The sequence below is a fragment of the Orcinus orca genome, chromosome 21 (assembly GCF_937001465.1).
Source record: "Orcinus orca chromosome 21, mOrcOrc1.1, whole genome shotgun sequence".
NCBI lineage: Eukaryota > Metazoa > Chordata > Mammalia > Artiodactyla > Delphinidae > Orcinus > Orcinus orca.
The window spans coordinates 2,718,131-2,736,107 of NC_064579.1; the positions used below are offsets into that span (position 1 = coordinate 2,718,131).

The window sequence follows — 17,977 nt, forward strand, 5'->3', positions numbered from 1 at the left end:
CTTGTGTCATCACTTCTCTTGGTTCTGTTTTGTCTTGGTCTGCTTTTCTGGCCTGCTTTTCCTCTGATGCTTCTAAATGTTGCTGCTCTTCTATCCCGACTTTGTCTCACTTCTCCACTCCCCTCCCTTTACTGTCTACCCCTTCCACCTACTCCACTTACCTCCACCCTCTCACTGGGCATTGTCAGTTATCACCTGCACACTCATGTCTTTTGAATCTATCTCTAGCCTCTTTTCTAAGTTCCAAACTTCACTGTCTAAATCACCATCGGTATTTCTTTCAGAATATTCCAGAGGTACCACAGTCCTCCTCAATAGATGTTCATAATTAAATTTAACTTTCTAATTAAAATATATATTCAGAAAAGTACACAGATTGTAAGTGTATGCCTTAATTCCTAATTAAGATCCATGAAACCATCATCCAGGTCAAGAAAAGTAACATTATTTATACCTCAGAAGCCCCTCTCCAATTCATTACCTCTTTCTTTCTCCCTAAAGGTATAATCACTATTCTGACTTACAATAATATAGAACTATTTTTGAACTTTATATAAATAAAATGATATATTATGTATTCTTCTGGGTCTATTCTTTCATTTGCTGTTGTTTGTGATATGTTGACTGTAATTTATTTTCATTACTGTTTAATGTTCTACTGTAGCAGGATATAACATAATTTATTTGTGTAACCATTCATTGATAGTTATTTGGGTAGTTTTTATTTGAGTAGATTTTGGTATTATGAATAATGCTGCTCTGCTCATTTTTGTGTATGCTTTATTATATATTGTGTGTATGTACTTCGTTTGGGTATATAGCCAGGAGTGGAAGTGCAGGATCATATGGTATGCTGTGTTTATTTTTAGTAGTTTTCAGAGTGGTTTTGTCAATTTATATTCCTATCAGCAGGGTAAGAGAGTTTCTTTTGTTCCATTTTCTTACCAATACTTACTATTGCCAGTCTTCATAATTTTAGCCATCCTTGAAGATCTGCTTCCTTGATGGCTAGTGAGGTTGAGCATCTTTTCTTATGTTTATTGGCCACTTGTATATTACATATGTATTTTCTGTTGTAAAGTACCTGTTGAAGTCTTCTGTCTGTCTTTTCCTTATTGACATGTAAGAGTTCTTTGTATATACAGTACTAGATATGAACATTTGTTGGTTAAATGTGAGTTAATATCTTCCATTCTGTGGCTTTGCCTCTTCACTTCTTTAATGGTGTCTTTCTAGTCTTGCGTCCTTCTTACTGTGTTTCCTAACCCAAATCAGTTAGCCAGCAGTTCCTGCCAGTTATACCTTTAAATACCTCTTTTGTCTCTTCTCCAGTCCTTTCATCAGTGCCTTAATGCAGGCCCTTGGTACTCAGGGCCTGGATCATAGATCATATCCCTTCCCATCCATTTCCAACCACGTACAGAGTGACTTTTCTAAACTTCAAATCTTACTCATATCATTCCTCTGTTAAAATCTTCTTGTGGTGCTTAGAGGCTACAGCATAAAGCTTAAGCCTCATGACCTTGCTTCTACCTTCTTTAGAGGTTACTTCAAGTTTCTACTCCTGGATGAAGTCTTTCCCGACGTTAGTCCCTGGTTCCTTTTCATATTTCTTTTTAAAGAAAGGCTGTGGTTGTCTTACCACAGGCCCAGTTGTTACGACAGCTTCCTGCTGTTAATCTCTCATGTCACCTCTTGGCTGAGCAGTACTGTTAGTTTGCTTGTGTTGGACATTTTTACGTTGATGTACCATCCAACTCTCTGACTAGTCTATTTCCTTTTCAGGCTTTTTCCTCTGCCAGTCCCTTAAATTTTGATGTTTTGACCTTGGCTTTCTTCTTTCCACCTGTTCTCCATGGGAGAACTCATCAACTGTGATGGCCTTACTGCCATTTTGTACGTGCAGTCAGCCCTCAAGGTATCTGCAGGGTCCGGGTTCCAGATTCAACTGATTAGGATCCACGGTTGGTTGAATTCAAGGATGTGGAACCTGCGGATATGGAGGGCTGACTGTCTGACTTCCACATTTTTATTTCCAGACCACCTTTTCTCTTGAACTCCAGATCCATGGGCATTGCCCCTTTGATGTTTCTTAGGCATTTTAACCTCATTAAGTCCCAAACTAAGCTCATACCTCCCATCTCCCAAATCCATTTCTGTATGATTCTATATTTTCTTTGAACATCCCCTTCAGGTATGCCTGCCTGTCAGATACCTCTGTGAAGCCTTTCCCTGATACCACTTTTCCCTACTTGGTCACTTCTTCCTTTGTTTCCCTATCATAGTACCTGCAAACATCTGTTCTCCCCTGTAGACTAAAAGCATCTTGAGGGGTTTGTATCACTGTCCTGCACAATGCTTAGCATATGTAGTTGAAAGGTGAATGAGAGTACCTCCAACTAAACACACCTGAAATCAGATTCATCATCCCTTTGCTTTCCTCCTGGTTTTCTTCTTTAAAATGACTCACCTTTCACGGTTGATGACATTCCCATCTTTTCAGTTAAGTTAGTCATGTTTAATTCCTATTCTATCACTTCCACAACTAGCTGGTTTCTGAGTCCATAGCTATGTTTTCCTATTCCTTTCCCTTAGCTTTGGTTCAGCTTCTTATCTTGTCTTCACCAGACTGTTGCAATCACTGTTTAATTGTTCTACTTATCTTTAGGTTTTCCCCAGTTTGTCTTCGTTATTGCTACTGGAATTATTTTTGTCAAATACAGTTGATCATCTTTTGGTTCAGTAACCTGTTCGTCTTTTCTTCAGGATAAAGTCCAACTTCTTTATAAGACATTCAGTGGCAATCTTAAAGAACTGGTCTAGTCTTCCTCCCTCCACTCATCACGGAAGCCATATCCTTTAAGCACTAGCCTTGGCAGACTGCAAACCGAAGTTCACCTTGTTTACACTACCTGTATTGCCTTTCTCTCCATCCAGTGCTGTGGAGGAACCTAGAGACCTAGGTTTAAACCTGCTTTTAACAATTACTATCTGTTGTCCTTGGACAAGCTTCTTAAGATACCATAGCAACATGTATTAAGTACTGGCACTTAATATGTGTTATCTTCCTCGTTCAACCCTTCTCCTCCAAACCACAGTCGCAATTTATCTTTCCCATTTGTACAGAGCTCTTACTGTTACCTTTCATTATGCTTATTAAACATCTTATTTTTCTCCTACATCACATGCCTTTTAAGGGCTGATACTATGATTTCTTGTGCTTAATTCAGTTGAAGTTTTCAATCTTAGGTAATGGATTTGCTTTGCCTAATCCACACTGTATCATTTAGTTTCTAAGTGACCAACATGATTGGGATATGATTTTTTGGACCAAACTTGTCACTATGGGGACTGTTTGTAAAGGCCCAGCCAAAGCAGCTTGGTAAAAACTCACCTACTTTGTTGGAAATTCAGAAGGGGGATACATTTGTCCTAAAGTTATATGTAACTCTCGAAGGAATTTACAACTGTAATTGTAATGTCTTTATATTTATACTAAAAAAAAAGCCCAGTACCTGAGTGAATTGTGTTTTTCTTTACAGCCAGTTGCTGAACCAATCCCCATCTGTAGTTTCTGTCTTGGTACAAAAGACCAAAACCGAGAAAAGAAGCCAGAGGAACTAATCTCCTGTGCAGACTGCGGCAACAGTGGTATGTAGCCCTTGTGTCCTTGTGACAGGTGCCCTCAGGCGAGAGGATGTTTGACTGGAGTTTGTACCCTTGGTCCTTAAGAAAGGAACATTTTAATTTGATTCTGGTTTTAGGTACCTGAGATGAGCTTCTAGATGAGGGAGGGATTTAAATGTATAGTTGAAATGTTTTATTCAGTTAAGTTAAATCAGGCCTCAGCTGTTATTGTTGTTTTTATAAAAAGCTTTCCATAGACTTATTTTTCTCTGTTGATCTTTATATTTCACTATCAAACATCTGTTCAAATCACAGCAATCAGTTAGAAGTTATTGCTGGTTTCTTTAATAATCATTACTTATCTTTCTTGATTTATGCCTCAGGCTTCATGAATAGAACCAGGATGATAACAGATTTGTTTTTCTTGATAGAAACTTACATATGTCACATTGGGAAATAGAGCGTTGACACTGCAATTTAGTGAGCTGTGTGAAACTCTGGGCTCTAAAAAAGGTTTTGCAAAGAGTCTCCTAATTTGTCAATTCCAGAGATAGTCTTGGTCTGCATTTTAAGAACTTAAGAGGCTTTGCAGTATCTTTACTCATTGGCTTAATAGTCAGTGTTTTATACCAGTGACAAATAGGATTTAGTCCAGAAAGCAGAAAACACACTACATACTTCAACGGGAGAGGAATTTAATACTAGAATCAGGTTTTTGTGAGATCGTTGGAAGGGCTGAAGAGGCAAGCTCTGGACTGGGCCTCAAGGACTGATTCCTGGGACGTTGCAGAACTGGCCCACCAGGGAGCCACTGCATCTGCCTCCATCTGGAAGAGGTGGAAGTGGGAAGTACTGCAGAACCGTTGAGTTCTGTAGCTGGTGCTGAAATACTGAATTCGGCCATCGTCACAACTGCTTCTGGATAGCTATGAAGGTGGAGAGTAGACACTGGCGTTTTCATAACTTTTCATTAGAAAACAGTATCAGGAAGAAGATGGTCTTTGCTTCATTACTGCCTTTCAGAAATCACTCAAACACATCCCATTGGTAGAATTTAATTTGTATCTAGAGCCTAACTGCAAGAGAGTCTGGGAAGTATAGTCTTCAGCTTTTCGGTTTTTATGTATAGAAGGCATTAGAAGGAGGTGGGAAGAGATCTTGAGTAGTGGTGACCATATCCAGCATAATACCACAAACCAAAATGAATTCTGGGTGGTTTCACAGTTAATATAAACCATAAAATCATAAAAGGTTAGACAAAAATATAGTGATTTCCAAACTATTTTAGTAATGGAACCCTTCAGAAATCTTATGAGAACTCAAATATATAAAACAGATAAAAATGAATCTGCTTTAGGTGAGGTAGGAATGAAATGGGAGCAGGGAGAGGGTTGTGTTGTAGCCCTGCCTTCCAAGAAGCATTATATTTGAGGTGGTCTCGGAGTTTCTGTAAGATAGGGAAGAGCGTACTTTGAAAATCTTACTATAGAGGGGACTTTTAAAGAACTAGTAAGATAAATAACTATTAGTTACCATTGCTATAGAAATAAATTACTACAAAACTTAGCAGCTAAAAGCAACAACAAACAGTGTTTATTTCACGTTGTTTCTTTGGGTCAGGAATTAGGGAGTGGCTTATCTGGGTGGTTTTGATTTGGGATCTTTCATGAGGTTGCAATTAAGATTGCAGGTCCTGTGCTTGTGTCATCTGAAGGCTTTCATGGTGACTCATTTACCTGGCTGGCAAGTTAATGCTGCCTGTTGACAGGAAGCCTCAGCTCTTTGCCCTGTGGACCTTCCCATAGGGCTGCATGAGTGTCCACAGGTGGCGGCTGATTCCCCCAAGCAGGTATCTGAGAGAAAGAGCAAGGTGGAATTGGCAGCATGTCTTATACTTACCTTAGAAGTCATGCTGTCATCTCAGCAGTATTCTGTTTGGTGTGGGAGAGAACTACACAAGGGCGTGAACTGGTGGTGTTGCCAGGAGGGCTGCTTGGAGCTTGGCTATCAGAATAACCAAGGAAGAAAGTATGGACATGGTCAAGTATACGAAATTTGGTATTTTTCAAATTGAGAACTAAAATACCCCAAATTTTTAAAAGCAAGAATTGTTTGAGAAAAATAATTGCATTAAATATGGCAAGGGGCCAAAAGCTCTAAAGTATAGAGCGCGTGCTTACATTCTAAACGTGAAGTCTGGGGGCAGAGCCTATGAATAGGCAGTTCACACGAGAGAAATTTAAGAGTTGAGCGTGTGAAAAACGTTCTACCCAAATAATAATAGGAGCGCACACCAAAGCAGCAGCGAAGTGTTACTTTATAGCTTTTATAGAGCTCGAAAGATAAGAGAGCCCAAACTGGAGCTGATAAAATTGTGGTGAAGTATTTGTGCTTTGCTGGTGGCACTGGGTATTATATCATAGGACTTGAAGCATGTTTTGGCAGAGCAAGTCTACCTCTCAAGCTATAGCAATGTTTATTTCATCTCACCAACTCCTCTTTCAGGAATTTATTCTCAGGAATTAACTTAAAAGAAGGAAAGAATCTGTCATCATGAAATAATTCACTTTAGTGATCTAATAAGTGTTACGGGTAATTGTCTAAATATTTGCAACAGGGAAATGGTCAGGTAGGTTATAGTGTGTCAAGTCAGTGGAATATAATCAGTTTAAGGAATGTAAATATAAAGTTTGCTTGAATAAAATAATGAAGAAAAGCAAATCAAAGCCGTATATATTCTATAATTAAAACCATGCAAGGGCTTTAGTTAGTTTACAAAGGAAGAGTAGGACACGAAAATGGCTATTGTAGGATGATGAGATTATGGGTGAGGTTTTTACACCTCTTCCATTTTCCTTGGATGTTAGTGATGTTTTGATGATAAATTTCTTATCATCTCTTAAAAGAGAAAATTATTTAGGGATAGAAGAGAGAGGAGAGAAGATAATTTAACCAACACTTTCTCTCACTGAAGAAAAACATAACGAATTTTTAGAGGAAAGGATAAATCTTTTCAGAGTTAAGAGCAAATTGGCTACCCTAAGTTTTTGAGAATCAAACTGATACTAATTTTCGTGAGAGGAAACATTTTTTTCTGTTACTATTAATTTTGATCACAATAGAAATATTGCTTAGGTTTTAATTTTAGCTTGAGTGCCTTAAATCATGAGCACATAACTCACATTTATTTATTTATTTATTTATTTTTTGTGGTACCTGGGCCTCCCACTGTTGTGGTCTCGCTCGTTGCGGAGCACAGTCTCCGGACGCGCAGACTCAGCGGCCATGGCTCACGGGCCCAGCTGCTCCACGGCATGTGGGATCTTCCCGGACCAGAGCACGAACCTGCGTCCCCTGCATCGGCAGGCTGACTCTCAACCACTGCGCCACCAGGGAAGCCCCATAACTCACTTTTAAATGATGGCATTTAAAAAATATATTTTTTAGTTATAAAAGTAACTCATGTTATTGTTTTAAAAATGAGAGCACAGAAGGGTATAAAGTAAAATGTAAAATCCTTTTCCTGCAAAATATTCATAGCTCTATATCCTAGGATGTTACAGTTGTAAACAGTTTTTGTGTTACTCTTCCAGAAATGGCCCAGGTATGTTTTGTATTCATATGCATGGGAGCATGTGTACACACATAGTGCTTTCATTAATGCGGGCTTAATAAAAGTTTGGAGTTTGTCAAGCTTTTATTTTCAAATTGGGGAGGATGATGTATTTAGCACGCATAAAACTGAATTGAGTGCCCAGTCCTGATGAGGCGTGTGTGGCAAGCTTCCAGGGGCTTCTTGTTTTCCTTGATGTTTTGGTTTAAGAAAATTGCCTTTTTCTACCTCATTCCTTTAATACAGTTACAAAATGATTCTTCATTGTTTTGTTTGCGAACTTTCCCCTTATTAGGTCATCCATCCTGTTTAAAGTTTTCCCCTGAGCTAACGGTTAGAGTGAAGGCCTTACGGTGGCAGTGCATCGAGTGTAAAACGTGCAGCTCCTGTCGAGATCAAGGCAAAAATGCAGTGAGTATCTTCGTCTTCCAATGTGAATATTTCATTTATAAGTAGAATGTACAACTGGCATTTTCCTCTAAGTTTGGTTGGTTATTTTCAGTCACTTGGTCCAGCAGAATTTAGAACAGTAGCTCCTTCAGTAGCTCCATCATTAGTTTAGAATAGTTGCTCATTGACACTTGGATGATATCTAGGTAGTTTCTAAAGCACCTTAATTGTATGTTTGCAGAGAGACTAGCTACTTTAAAGAAATACTCGTGAAATTTGTTTGAGTAATATGGAGGTATTCATTTAGGGATGGTCAGTTATATTAATTACAGTCATCCATTTCTCTTCTTTTATTAAAACAGACCAAAGTTAGCTTGTATCTGGCTACTGGATAAACTTAAAAATAATGAAACTTTAGTTCTTTATTAAAGATGGATGAAGCAAAACTTTTTGCTAACTCAGGCTGTCCGTTTACTCAACTAATACAAATTAAGGGAACTTTCATTATTATGGTAACTCATCTTCTTTACGGAAAGGAGCTTCCTAGGTTTCATGAAGTCATGATCCTGACATGTTTCACAAGGTTGAACCGAACTGTTCTTTCTCTCCTTTAGGATAACATGCTCTTTTGTGATTCCTGTGACCGAGGTTTTCACATGGAGTGTTGTGATCCGCCACTCACCCGGATGCCAAAAGGTAAGACATACTTTCTGAAATCAGTCTGGCAATATAAAAGGGCAGGTTAGTGAAAGCGCTTTTTAATCTGCTTTGTTAGGATGAGAGAATAGTTTGCATCTTTCTGTTTGGTGTTGTATAAGTAGGAAGAGAGTGGGCAGTCACCTTAAAGGTGGGGATAGTCTTTCTGTTTAGGCATCCTAACATTCTTATGTGGTGTGGATTTATTATTAGTTTCCTCTGTTTTCATTATTTAAGTATCCATGGAGGGTGAAGGTGTTCATTTATAATTTTTTGCCAGCTCTATAGCTAGAGGGCAAAATACTTGCCTCCTTATGTAATAGTTTGAAATATCTATTTCTTGAAAGGAAGAAGTGAAATTGTATTAGGTCATGTTGATTATATCACAGCTCATCACTTTTGAGGGGCCTAAAGCTATTAGGGCCTCTGATTTATCGAAAACCTTAAAAATTTTATAACATTTTGCAAACAAACAGGTGCCCAAATCAGAAGAATACAGCTTAATAATGTTATTCTATTCTTTTGACTCCTGTTCCTTGAAAGGTATTTAGTTGGGATACAGTTGCCTGTTGGTTGGATTTCCATATTATCCTATGCTTATAGTTTCTTAAAAAAAAAAAAAAATCATTAGCCTTCCCTGCTTTGTCTTACCATAAATTCCATTCTCAACTCGGATTTTGTGATTTATAGGTTTCTTAAGTAAAACGCTTATGGGATACTTGATGTGTCTGTTTGAAGAACTTTTTCCTGTTGATGGAAAGGGACTCAACCTTAGTTACAGCCAAGTTATTCCACTTTAGGATTTTACTTGAGTCCCTCTGTGCCACTATTGATTGTCACCTTTTGAAGAGCCTACACTTACATGTATTGGAAGAATAAGTATCCCCCATTTCCTACCTCTTCCATTTACTTGAAATGTGGACAAAAGGCCTTCTGAGAATCCTTCAAGATAGTAAAGATTTTCTTAGGACTTCATTCCTGTGTATTTAATGCCTACAAAAGAAGTTTTATGGAAGCTTAAAGCAGGCAACATTTTATTTTGAAATAATTTCAGATTTACAGAAACGTAGTACAAATAGTATAGAGAGTTCTCATTGTACCCTTTACTCAGCTTCCCCTAATGTTAACAGCTTACAGTTATTGAAACCAGGAAACTAACATTGATCTGATGTGATTAATCTACAGACCTTATTTGAATTTCTGGTCCTGAGAATCCAATCCAGGATGTCACATTACATTTAGTTGTCATATTTCCTTACTCTCTTCCAGTCAGTTCCTCAGATTTTGTCTTTCCTGACCTTGACACTTTTGAAGAATACTGGCCAAGTATATTGTAGAAAGTCCTTCATTTTGGGTTTGTCTCTTGCTTTATCGTGATTAGATTGAGGCTATGCAGTTTGACAAGAATACTAGAGAAGTGATGTTGTGCCCTCTTAGTGTATCATAACAGGGGTATATTATACTGGTGTGTCTTATTACTAGTGGTGTTAACTTGGATCACATGATTATAATGGAGAAACTTGACAGACACCTTAAAGTTACTCCTTTTCTGCTTTGTATCTCCTTTAGCATCAGTCATTGATTCGTGCATGCACCTCTTTTTACTGTGGTGTTTGTGTACATAGTGATGAGTTTTCTATTTCCATCATTTCTTCTACATTTACTAACTGCAATTCTGCTATAAGAAAGAGTGATCCCCAGCTGTGGGATGATCTGAGGTGATGCCTGTTTGGCAGACTTTGGTTTTTGCTGTCAGAGCTCCCATCCTGGCTTCTGAAGCCGATATGGATGCCCTGGGGTGGGCACCACCTGGCTCCCACGGGCTCCCAGGTTTGACTCCATCCATTTGGAGTGGCTTGGGGACCCCAAAGCCTTTGCTCCTGTTGGTTTGTCCCTGGCAGCAGACAAAGCCTCGTGCTACCCTCAGTTTTACCCCTTTATTTCTTTTGAAGAACCAGTTTTTCACGGTACTTGTCCTGATTGTTTTCATAGTGTTCAAATCTGTATTTTTGTATGTAGGGGGAAATAATTTTCTCAACAGTAATTGTTAATAAATACTGTATTAAATTGTCATGAAGGAGTTCTTGTTTAATAAATGGACATGTAAAAACAACAAAACCCACCCAAAAAAAAAAAAGTAAGAGTGATCCCTTTCTCCCACTTATTTATTTATTCAGCTATTCAAATCATTATGGACTCATGGATATTTATTTTATTCTATGGCTTATAGTCCATTGCTGTGATTATTCCTTTTTTTCTGAATTGACCCAGATCTGGCTGTTGGGAGTTCCTTCACGTTGGCTTCTGGGTCCTTTTCACATGCCTTCATCATCTGTTGAGCTCTTCTTTATTTCCTGGCACCACAAGCTGTTCCAGGTTATCTTGTATTTTCCCAGCTCCAGTCCTGGACTCAGCCATTCCTCTATGGGAACCTGGCTTCTTTTCTTGCAGAACAGTAATTAGAAGCCCGTATGTGGGTTCTGGGTATAAAGTGAGGATGGATGAGTGGACTTCAGCCATGTGTGGCCTTCAGGATATTTGTGAGTCTCTTCCAGTTGTTTGTAGAATTTTGTGTGTGTATGTTTTCATGTTTATTTTTCTGGGGGGCTTTTATCAGATTTTCAAATGAGAGTCCTTGACCTGAAAGAGGTTAAGAACTCCTGGCTTAGAGTATCTGAACTCTTTCATTGTATTTATGTCCATTATGCTTTTATGTGGAATTTTCTTTCTTTATAGGCATGTGGATATGTCAGATATGTCGACCTAGGAAAAAAGGACGAAAACTTCTACAGAAGAAGGCGGCACAGATAAAACGGCGCTATGCTAATCCAATAGGACGTCCAAAAAACAGGTTAAAGAAACAAAACACGGTGTAAGTTGTACTTGTGGCAAGGTGAGGGGAGAAGAGCGTAGGGTCTTCTCTGTAGCACAGGATTCACTTGTTTGCTCTGCGAAAAGACACGCAGTTGTCACAGCTGCCACTTTTATGTAATAATAATGGCTAACTCTTACTGAGCCCTTAATGAAGTACCAAGGCACTCACTGTTCTAAGTGCTTGACATGTGTTAAATCATTTAATTCTCCCACCAGCCCAGTGAAGTAGGTACTGCTGGTACTCTCCTTTTTCGAAGGAGGAAACTGCAGTCTAGAACGATTAACTTGCATAGTTTATAGTAAGTGTTCAACTGAGGTTAAAACCCCAGTAGGCTGGCCCCAAGGTCTGGCTCTAAACCGTTACCTTAAATTGCTGCTTTTACCTAAAAAACAAGGAAGAAAAAATTACGTTATGGAAGCATTTCACAGATTCTTCTCTTGATGTAATCTCAGTAGTTTATTTCTGTCATATGTACAGATTGCTGGATAGCTTCTCCTATTGAGGTCATAGCTACATCCCATTTCTGTGTCCTGAAGTAAAATAATGTGAATTTTCATCTGTTAGCAGAAATCAGGGATATAATTATCTCTTGTGGACTAGAAAACTGGGCTAGGTTTGGAGGAGGTGGGGCAAGATTAAGTAGCTAATTTTCTCTTTTCTTTGGAGTATCTTTACAGTAATTCACCTTTGATGATATGTAAACTATCTTTAGGCCTGTCAACCTCTCACAGAATTTACCCACCCTTTGTACACTTAAGACGAAGGTGGTATAGCTGAAATGAGTGGGCATTAGCAGCTTGAAATACATAGAACCAGTATTGTAGTTCATATTTTAAATCTTAAATCAAGCTTTAACTTTCCTGTAAAAAGATCTTTTGATTCCTGACTTGCAGAGAGTAACCCATCCTTATGTTTAGAGGTAAGAGTATAACTCTGAGTTGGTGCAGAGATCCTTGGACTTCATACCTGGAAAGGTCTTAGTTTTTCTCTGGTACAACTCTCATTGTATAGATGAAGACACTGTTGTTTAAAGAGAATGTGATTTGTCCAAGATGTGCAGCTAGTAAGTGGCAGACTTATGACTCAGATATGCCCTCTGACTCCTGGCCTAGGATTCTTTTCTCTATAAAATGAAAAGGCTTCCCAGAAATAGATGTTTCTAATAACATTACTTTTTAGTCATATAATATTTACAGTTTATGGAATATTCTTAACAATATAGATTTTTAAAATATAGTTTTAGGTTATTTACTGTGTGTTATATATTAAATAGAAACCATATAAAGATTTCTTTTTAATAGTTTCCCTTTTCCCTGTCTGATTCTTTAGGTCAAAAGGTCCCTTCAGCAAAGTTCGAACAGGCCCTGGAAGGGGTCGGAAACGTAAAATCACTCTCTCCAGCCAGTCAGCGTCGTCATCAGAAGACGGATATCTAGAGCAAATAGATGGCTTGGACTTCTGCAGAGATGGCAGCGTCCCCTTGAAGTTCAATAAGAAAACCAAAGGGCTCATCGATGGCCTTACCAAATTCTTTACCCCTTCCCCTGATGGGCGGAAACCTCGAGGGGAGGTGGTGGACTACTCTGAGCAATATAGAGTCAGGAAAAAGGGCAACAGAAAATCAAGCACTTCAGATTGGCCCACAGGTAAAAGCTGTTCACTTAGAGACAAAAAGTGTTCCGAAGTGTGTTATTTGGAATAACAATAGTTATCTGGAGTAGATTGATATTTGATTATTAAAAATTGGTCTTGGACTATAAGAATGTGCTAAAGATATGTATGTAGGTGATACTCAGGTGATAACTGTGGCAGGAACTTAGAGGCTAGAGATGAAGTTGGAGAATGGGCAAGTAGGAGTTTTAGACAAAAGAAGATGCTTTTTGGGTGGAACCACAAAGAATCTGCCTACAGAAATTTGGTGTATAGCCTTGACTCAAGGATAACTTTATGTAATATTTCATAAATTACAAAATAAATGATGTGATGAACATCAAGATGCTTACTTTATTCCTGGAAGGAAATTGCAGAGTATAGGTAAATATTGAGTTGGCCCAGAAGTTCGTTTGGGTTTTTCCAAGCCTGAACGAAGTTTTGGGCCAACCCAATAAAATGCTGATGATATGAGCATAAGTGAAAGACCAAATTATATGCAAATATGATGAGGTCATTGATTTTTCTACTTCAGATCTTGGCAAATACAGTTGTAATTTTTCATGGAGTATACTTAAAAAGAGAGAAAGAGAACCACAGCTTCACACCATTTGCTTATGTGTCAGGCTCAGGTCCCTAGTTTTCAAAGTAGAAAACATCTGTGGAGAAGAGTTAAAAGTATAGCAGATAATTCAAGTCAGAGGAGAACATTTTGATGAGCTGTCCAGATAATTAGAGCTGGTCTTATTGAGTTGCGAGAGCCTAACCTGTGAAGAAAGTTAGAAAGGGCTCTTGGATCACAGGGCCGAATCTGTAGTGTCTCATGTGCTGCAAGGACTTCCTTAACTTTTATTTCCTTCCCCGCAGTGTCCCATTGGTGATTGTATTCACTTCTTCATCATTCCTGCTTATATCAATGATTGATTGGTCCACTGCAGGAGAGAAAAATCCTCATCCTTGTCAGGTCCCCCCTTTTATGCTGTATTGATTGGCTTTTCACCTGAGTGGCAATCAACTAACTACAGTTTAAGCATTTAAGTACTTTTCATGTCTTTATCAGCCATGTAGACTGTAGATAAGCTCCACTCTGAGTACATTTATCTAAGAAAATATGCAAGCCATTTAGGTTGGATTTAGGAAGGAATCTCTTAAAGCAGATCGTGATAAAAGACATTTTTGAATTAACCATTTCACTGGTGGTGGATTATTAGAAGAATCTACTGGAAAGTGTTAGAAATTATTAGAGCAAATGTATAAAGTGTATGGAGAACCAGTATTGAGCTTTAGGCATTGGTATGAGCTTTTGCTTTAATTGGCTCTGTCATTTTCTTTATGAATTGTAGAGTGTAAGAAGCAATCTGCACCATCTGACACAATGCTACGGAATACTGTGCTAGATCTGTGCCTGCATCGTCTGTGTCATGCACTAGGGGGCATTAAAGGCACAGAATATCTTCAGATTAGATATGTATTTTTCAGTTTAGGAATATTGTCAAGAGTGAGTCCTTGTCCTTCTTCTTCTTACACTAAATGAGTAACTGTATGTGCAATTGATTTTTAAAAGAGAACTGTCTGTCACTAATGGGGTTTTTTCAGTCATACTCATACAGAGAGGAAGTGAGACCACATCAGTGTCATCTTCAAATGCAAAGGATAGTGATCTACTTAATCCCTCAATGCTCCTTTCACTCATTTCTTTACCCATTTGAGGAAGGTGCATCATTTAGTGTATGCTTATTATAATTTGTCATACTTACCCAGAGGATTACCACCTGTGATACTCAGGCTTTGGAGTTTGTGCTTTAAAAGGGTACCCAGAATGTGAGGGGAGTTGGTAGTACTTGGCATCAGTTAAAGTAGCTATTTGAAATACATCTTTTTGTTGAGATAAGAATGTATTGGCCTTATGAAGATTGTGGAATCATTGAGCATTTTAAAAGGAGCAAAATTTCCTTGTTTTGCTCTGAAGTGATAAAAATTATGTCTTGCTATAACATAAACTTCATCCATACTACCAAAGAATGAAGAAGCAATATTTGCATGTTGACATGTTAAACTCATATTAAAATTTTTATATTCATGTTATTTCAAAATAGACTTCATACTTCTTAGACCTTTTCCCTGTTCTACTTTTATATGTATGTATGTATATACTGAAATATAATCTCTTTTAATGAAGTTTAAGTTTAGTTATTTAGCTAGTATTTTTAAGCAGCTTTAAGTCAATTCAGGGTTTTCATTATAAGGCAAGATATAATATGTACATATTGTTTATTGACTAGTATCTTTCTGGGAGTCAGTTTAATGTTATCCTCTTCTCTTTTATATAAATAATATTAAGACTTTTGAAATTTGTTCTAGTTCATGTACTAAACTGAAGGTAGCATTAATAACGTGAGCCCTTTCTTAATGTGCAGACAATCAGGATGGCTGGGACGGCAAACAAGAAAGTGAGGAACGGCTTTTTGGGAGCCAGGAAATCATGACTGAGAAAGATATGGAATTATTTCGTGATATCCAAGAACAAGCACTGCAGGTAAAGTTGAATATTCAGATGGGACAAACAGTTTGTTCATGGATGAGAAACAGAGGATTAATTATATTGTGGGTAAAGCAGTAATAGCAATTTATTTATCCATCTGATCTGCAAATAGATGTGGTTTGTGCGTGTGCATAGTTTGCTGGTGTTCTTTTCAAACCCATGATAACTGCTTTGGTTTTGCAGATAAACACATTGCTTTGACTACCAGTATCAAATGAGCTTGGTTTATTTATCAATATTTTCTGTCTTATGTATGAAGAAGAGTTTAGGATTTTACCAACAAACAAAAACCAAGCCTCTCTCAAGTGATAAAACACATATTCATTAATTCAGGAAATATTCAGGAAATATTTATTAAATGCTTCTGCCTTAATCCTTTGTTAACACATAGCAAGATACAAATGTACAGACACAGAACCTACTTATGTGCCAGATGCTAGAGATGCCAAGGTAAATGACAGGATTCCTTCTCTAGCCAGGAGAGACTTGTAAATAGGTAATTTCCTTAATGTGAAAGTTTAATTATAGAATACATGGAATTTGGGGAGTATGGGAGGCAAGTATGTACTTCTTTCTCTCTGGGGAGGTCAGAGGAGGATTCATTGAGGGGAAATAATACTTGAGGTGGTCTTAAGAATGTATAGGAGTTTATCAGGATGACAAGGAATGGGGTCCCGTATAATTAGAAGGAACAGAAGTGTGAAGATTTGAAAATGGGGGGAAATGTGACGAACATAGGGTGTAGATAATGGCAGAAGAACAGATTGGAAGAGTGCAGGGGTAGATCATAAAGGCTCCTTTGGATTGTGTTTATTTATCTTTTGTCTTTTCCTCCTTTGCCACCAACTCACTGTGTAAGCCAAGTTGAGTTCTGTCTCTTTTCTTGAAATTAAGAATTTATGAGGCTGATGCTGGGGATTCCTGTTGCATAGGTGAAACTCTTTGGATTAAGAGACCCATTAGTGAATAGACTGTTTATGTAGAGTATTTTTGAAAAATAAAGACAACAGTATAAATATTCAGCAAACATTTACTCGGCATTTCACCGTCTTATGATTTAACCAGGTATGGCTTTGAGTCAGGTAGATCTGAGGTCAAGCCTTGGTCTGTCATTTACTACTTCTACTTCAGGCAAGTTGCTTAACCTCTGAAGGCATATTCTTTTCCGGACAATAAGTAAAAAAAAAAAAAAAAAAGTGTTATAGGTACTGTAGTAGAAAGTTACATGATGTTCAGTGGGAATTCAAAGGAGTTCTTCACTTTTTAAGAACCTTTTTTTTCCCCTGAATAAGTTGCAGACATATGCTAATGCCTTTTATTCCTGCTTATTTGTGTGTATTTCCTAAAAACAAGGACGTTCTTATACTTGACCACAGTACAGTCATCGCATCAGGAATTTAACACCAATGAAGCATGTTACCTAATCTGGAGATTTTAATCAAATTTCACCAGCTGTACCGCTAATGTTCTTTATAGCAAAAGGAAAAATAAGCCATGTCCTGGTCCACTGTCCAGTCTAGGATCATGTGTTTCGTTTATTTGTTGTGTCTCCTTAGTCTCCTTTAACCTGAAACAGTTTCTCAGTCTTTATCTTTCACGCCCTCGACATTTTTGACGTGTGCAGGTCATTTATTTTGTTAAACGTCTTACAGAGGTGACGTGTCCTCGTCAGTGTGTCATACCAGGAGGCACGTAGTAGGTGTTCGTCCTGTTACAAGTGATGTTAACTTGATCACTTGGTTACAGTGGTATCGTGCCTTGTTTCTTCCCTGTGAAATCATTTGCCCTCTGTAATTATTAATATGTATCTTGTGGGAATACACTTTCTGTAAATATCCTGTTTCTTATCAAATTTTACCCGCTAGACTTTGCAGGTTGCTTTAGATGGAATTAGATGATTTTCTAATTCCATCATTTATTTTATGTTTATTAATTGGCGTACTGCTGTAAGGAAGAGCTTTTCCTTCTTCCTGTCTATCAGTCTGTCTATCCCTCCATCCATCCCTCCATCCATATGTCTATCTATCTATCTATGACTTGTAGATTCTTATTTTATGAGTTATCTTATCATTTGTTGCTATTGATATTTATTTTGATGCTCAGATTGTTCCAGATTTGGGCAGGGGGAACCTCAAGCCAGCCCCTGTGTCATTCTGACGTGTCTCTGTCATTTTTCCCCCCACACAGATTGAGAACATTTATTGTGATTTTAATTTCCACCTCACCCTTAACTTTGGTTTTTGTGTGTGTGTTACTTTCTCCAGTTTATTCATTTGATTTTTAAAATTGAGGTATAATTGACATATAACATTGTATTAGTTTCAGGTGTACAACAAAATGATTCGATATTTGTACAGTCCATATTCATATTTACTTTTGGCCACAGCAGTATATCCTAGGCTCTTGTTGTTCTAGTTGTAGATTCAGCCATTTCTCTTAAGAATCCCTGGTTCCTTTTATTGGAGAACAGGAGTCAGTGGTAGTTCTGTTCTTTTACTTGCTCAGGCCCAAAGAGGTCCTTGATTTTTTTTCTGTCTCATGCTCTGTACATATTCAGTTCATCAGCAAATCCTGTTGGTTCTGC

The 17,977-nt window shown here is 37.9% G+C and overlaps 1 protein-coding gene across 2 annotated transcripts in view; it reads left to right on the forward strand.

Annotated features, from left to right (window-relative positions):
- The window catches only part of KAT6A (lysine acetyltransferase 6A), a 110,385-nt gene that overhangs the window by 52,247 nt on the left and 40,161 nt on the right, over positions 1–17,977 (forward strand). The window contains exons 3-8 of one of the 2 annotated variants that reach the window (XM_033415397.2): positions 3,543–3,651; positions 7,536–7,651; positions 8,245–8,326; positions 11,063–11,198; positions 12,531–12,847; positions 15,269–15,387. In XM_033415397.2, the coding sequence (XP_033271288.2) occupies positions 3,543–3,651; positions 7,536–7,651; positions 8,245–8,326; positions 11,063–11,198; positions 12,531–12,847; positions 15,269–15,387 (879 nt within the window). The remainder of the gene's footprint in view (positions 1–3,542; positions 3,652–7,535; positions 7,652–8,244; positions 8,327–11,062; positions 11,199–12,530; positions 12,848–15,268; positions 15,388–17,977) is intronic. The other variant, XM_049704173.1, reaches the window with a different exon arrangement.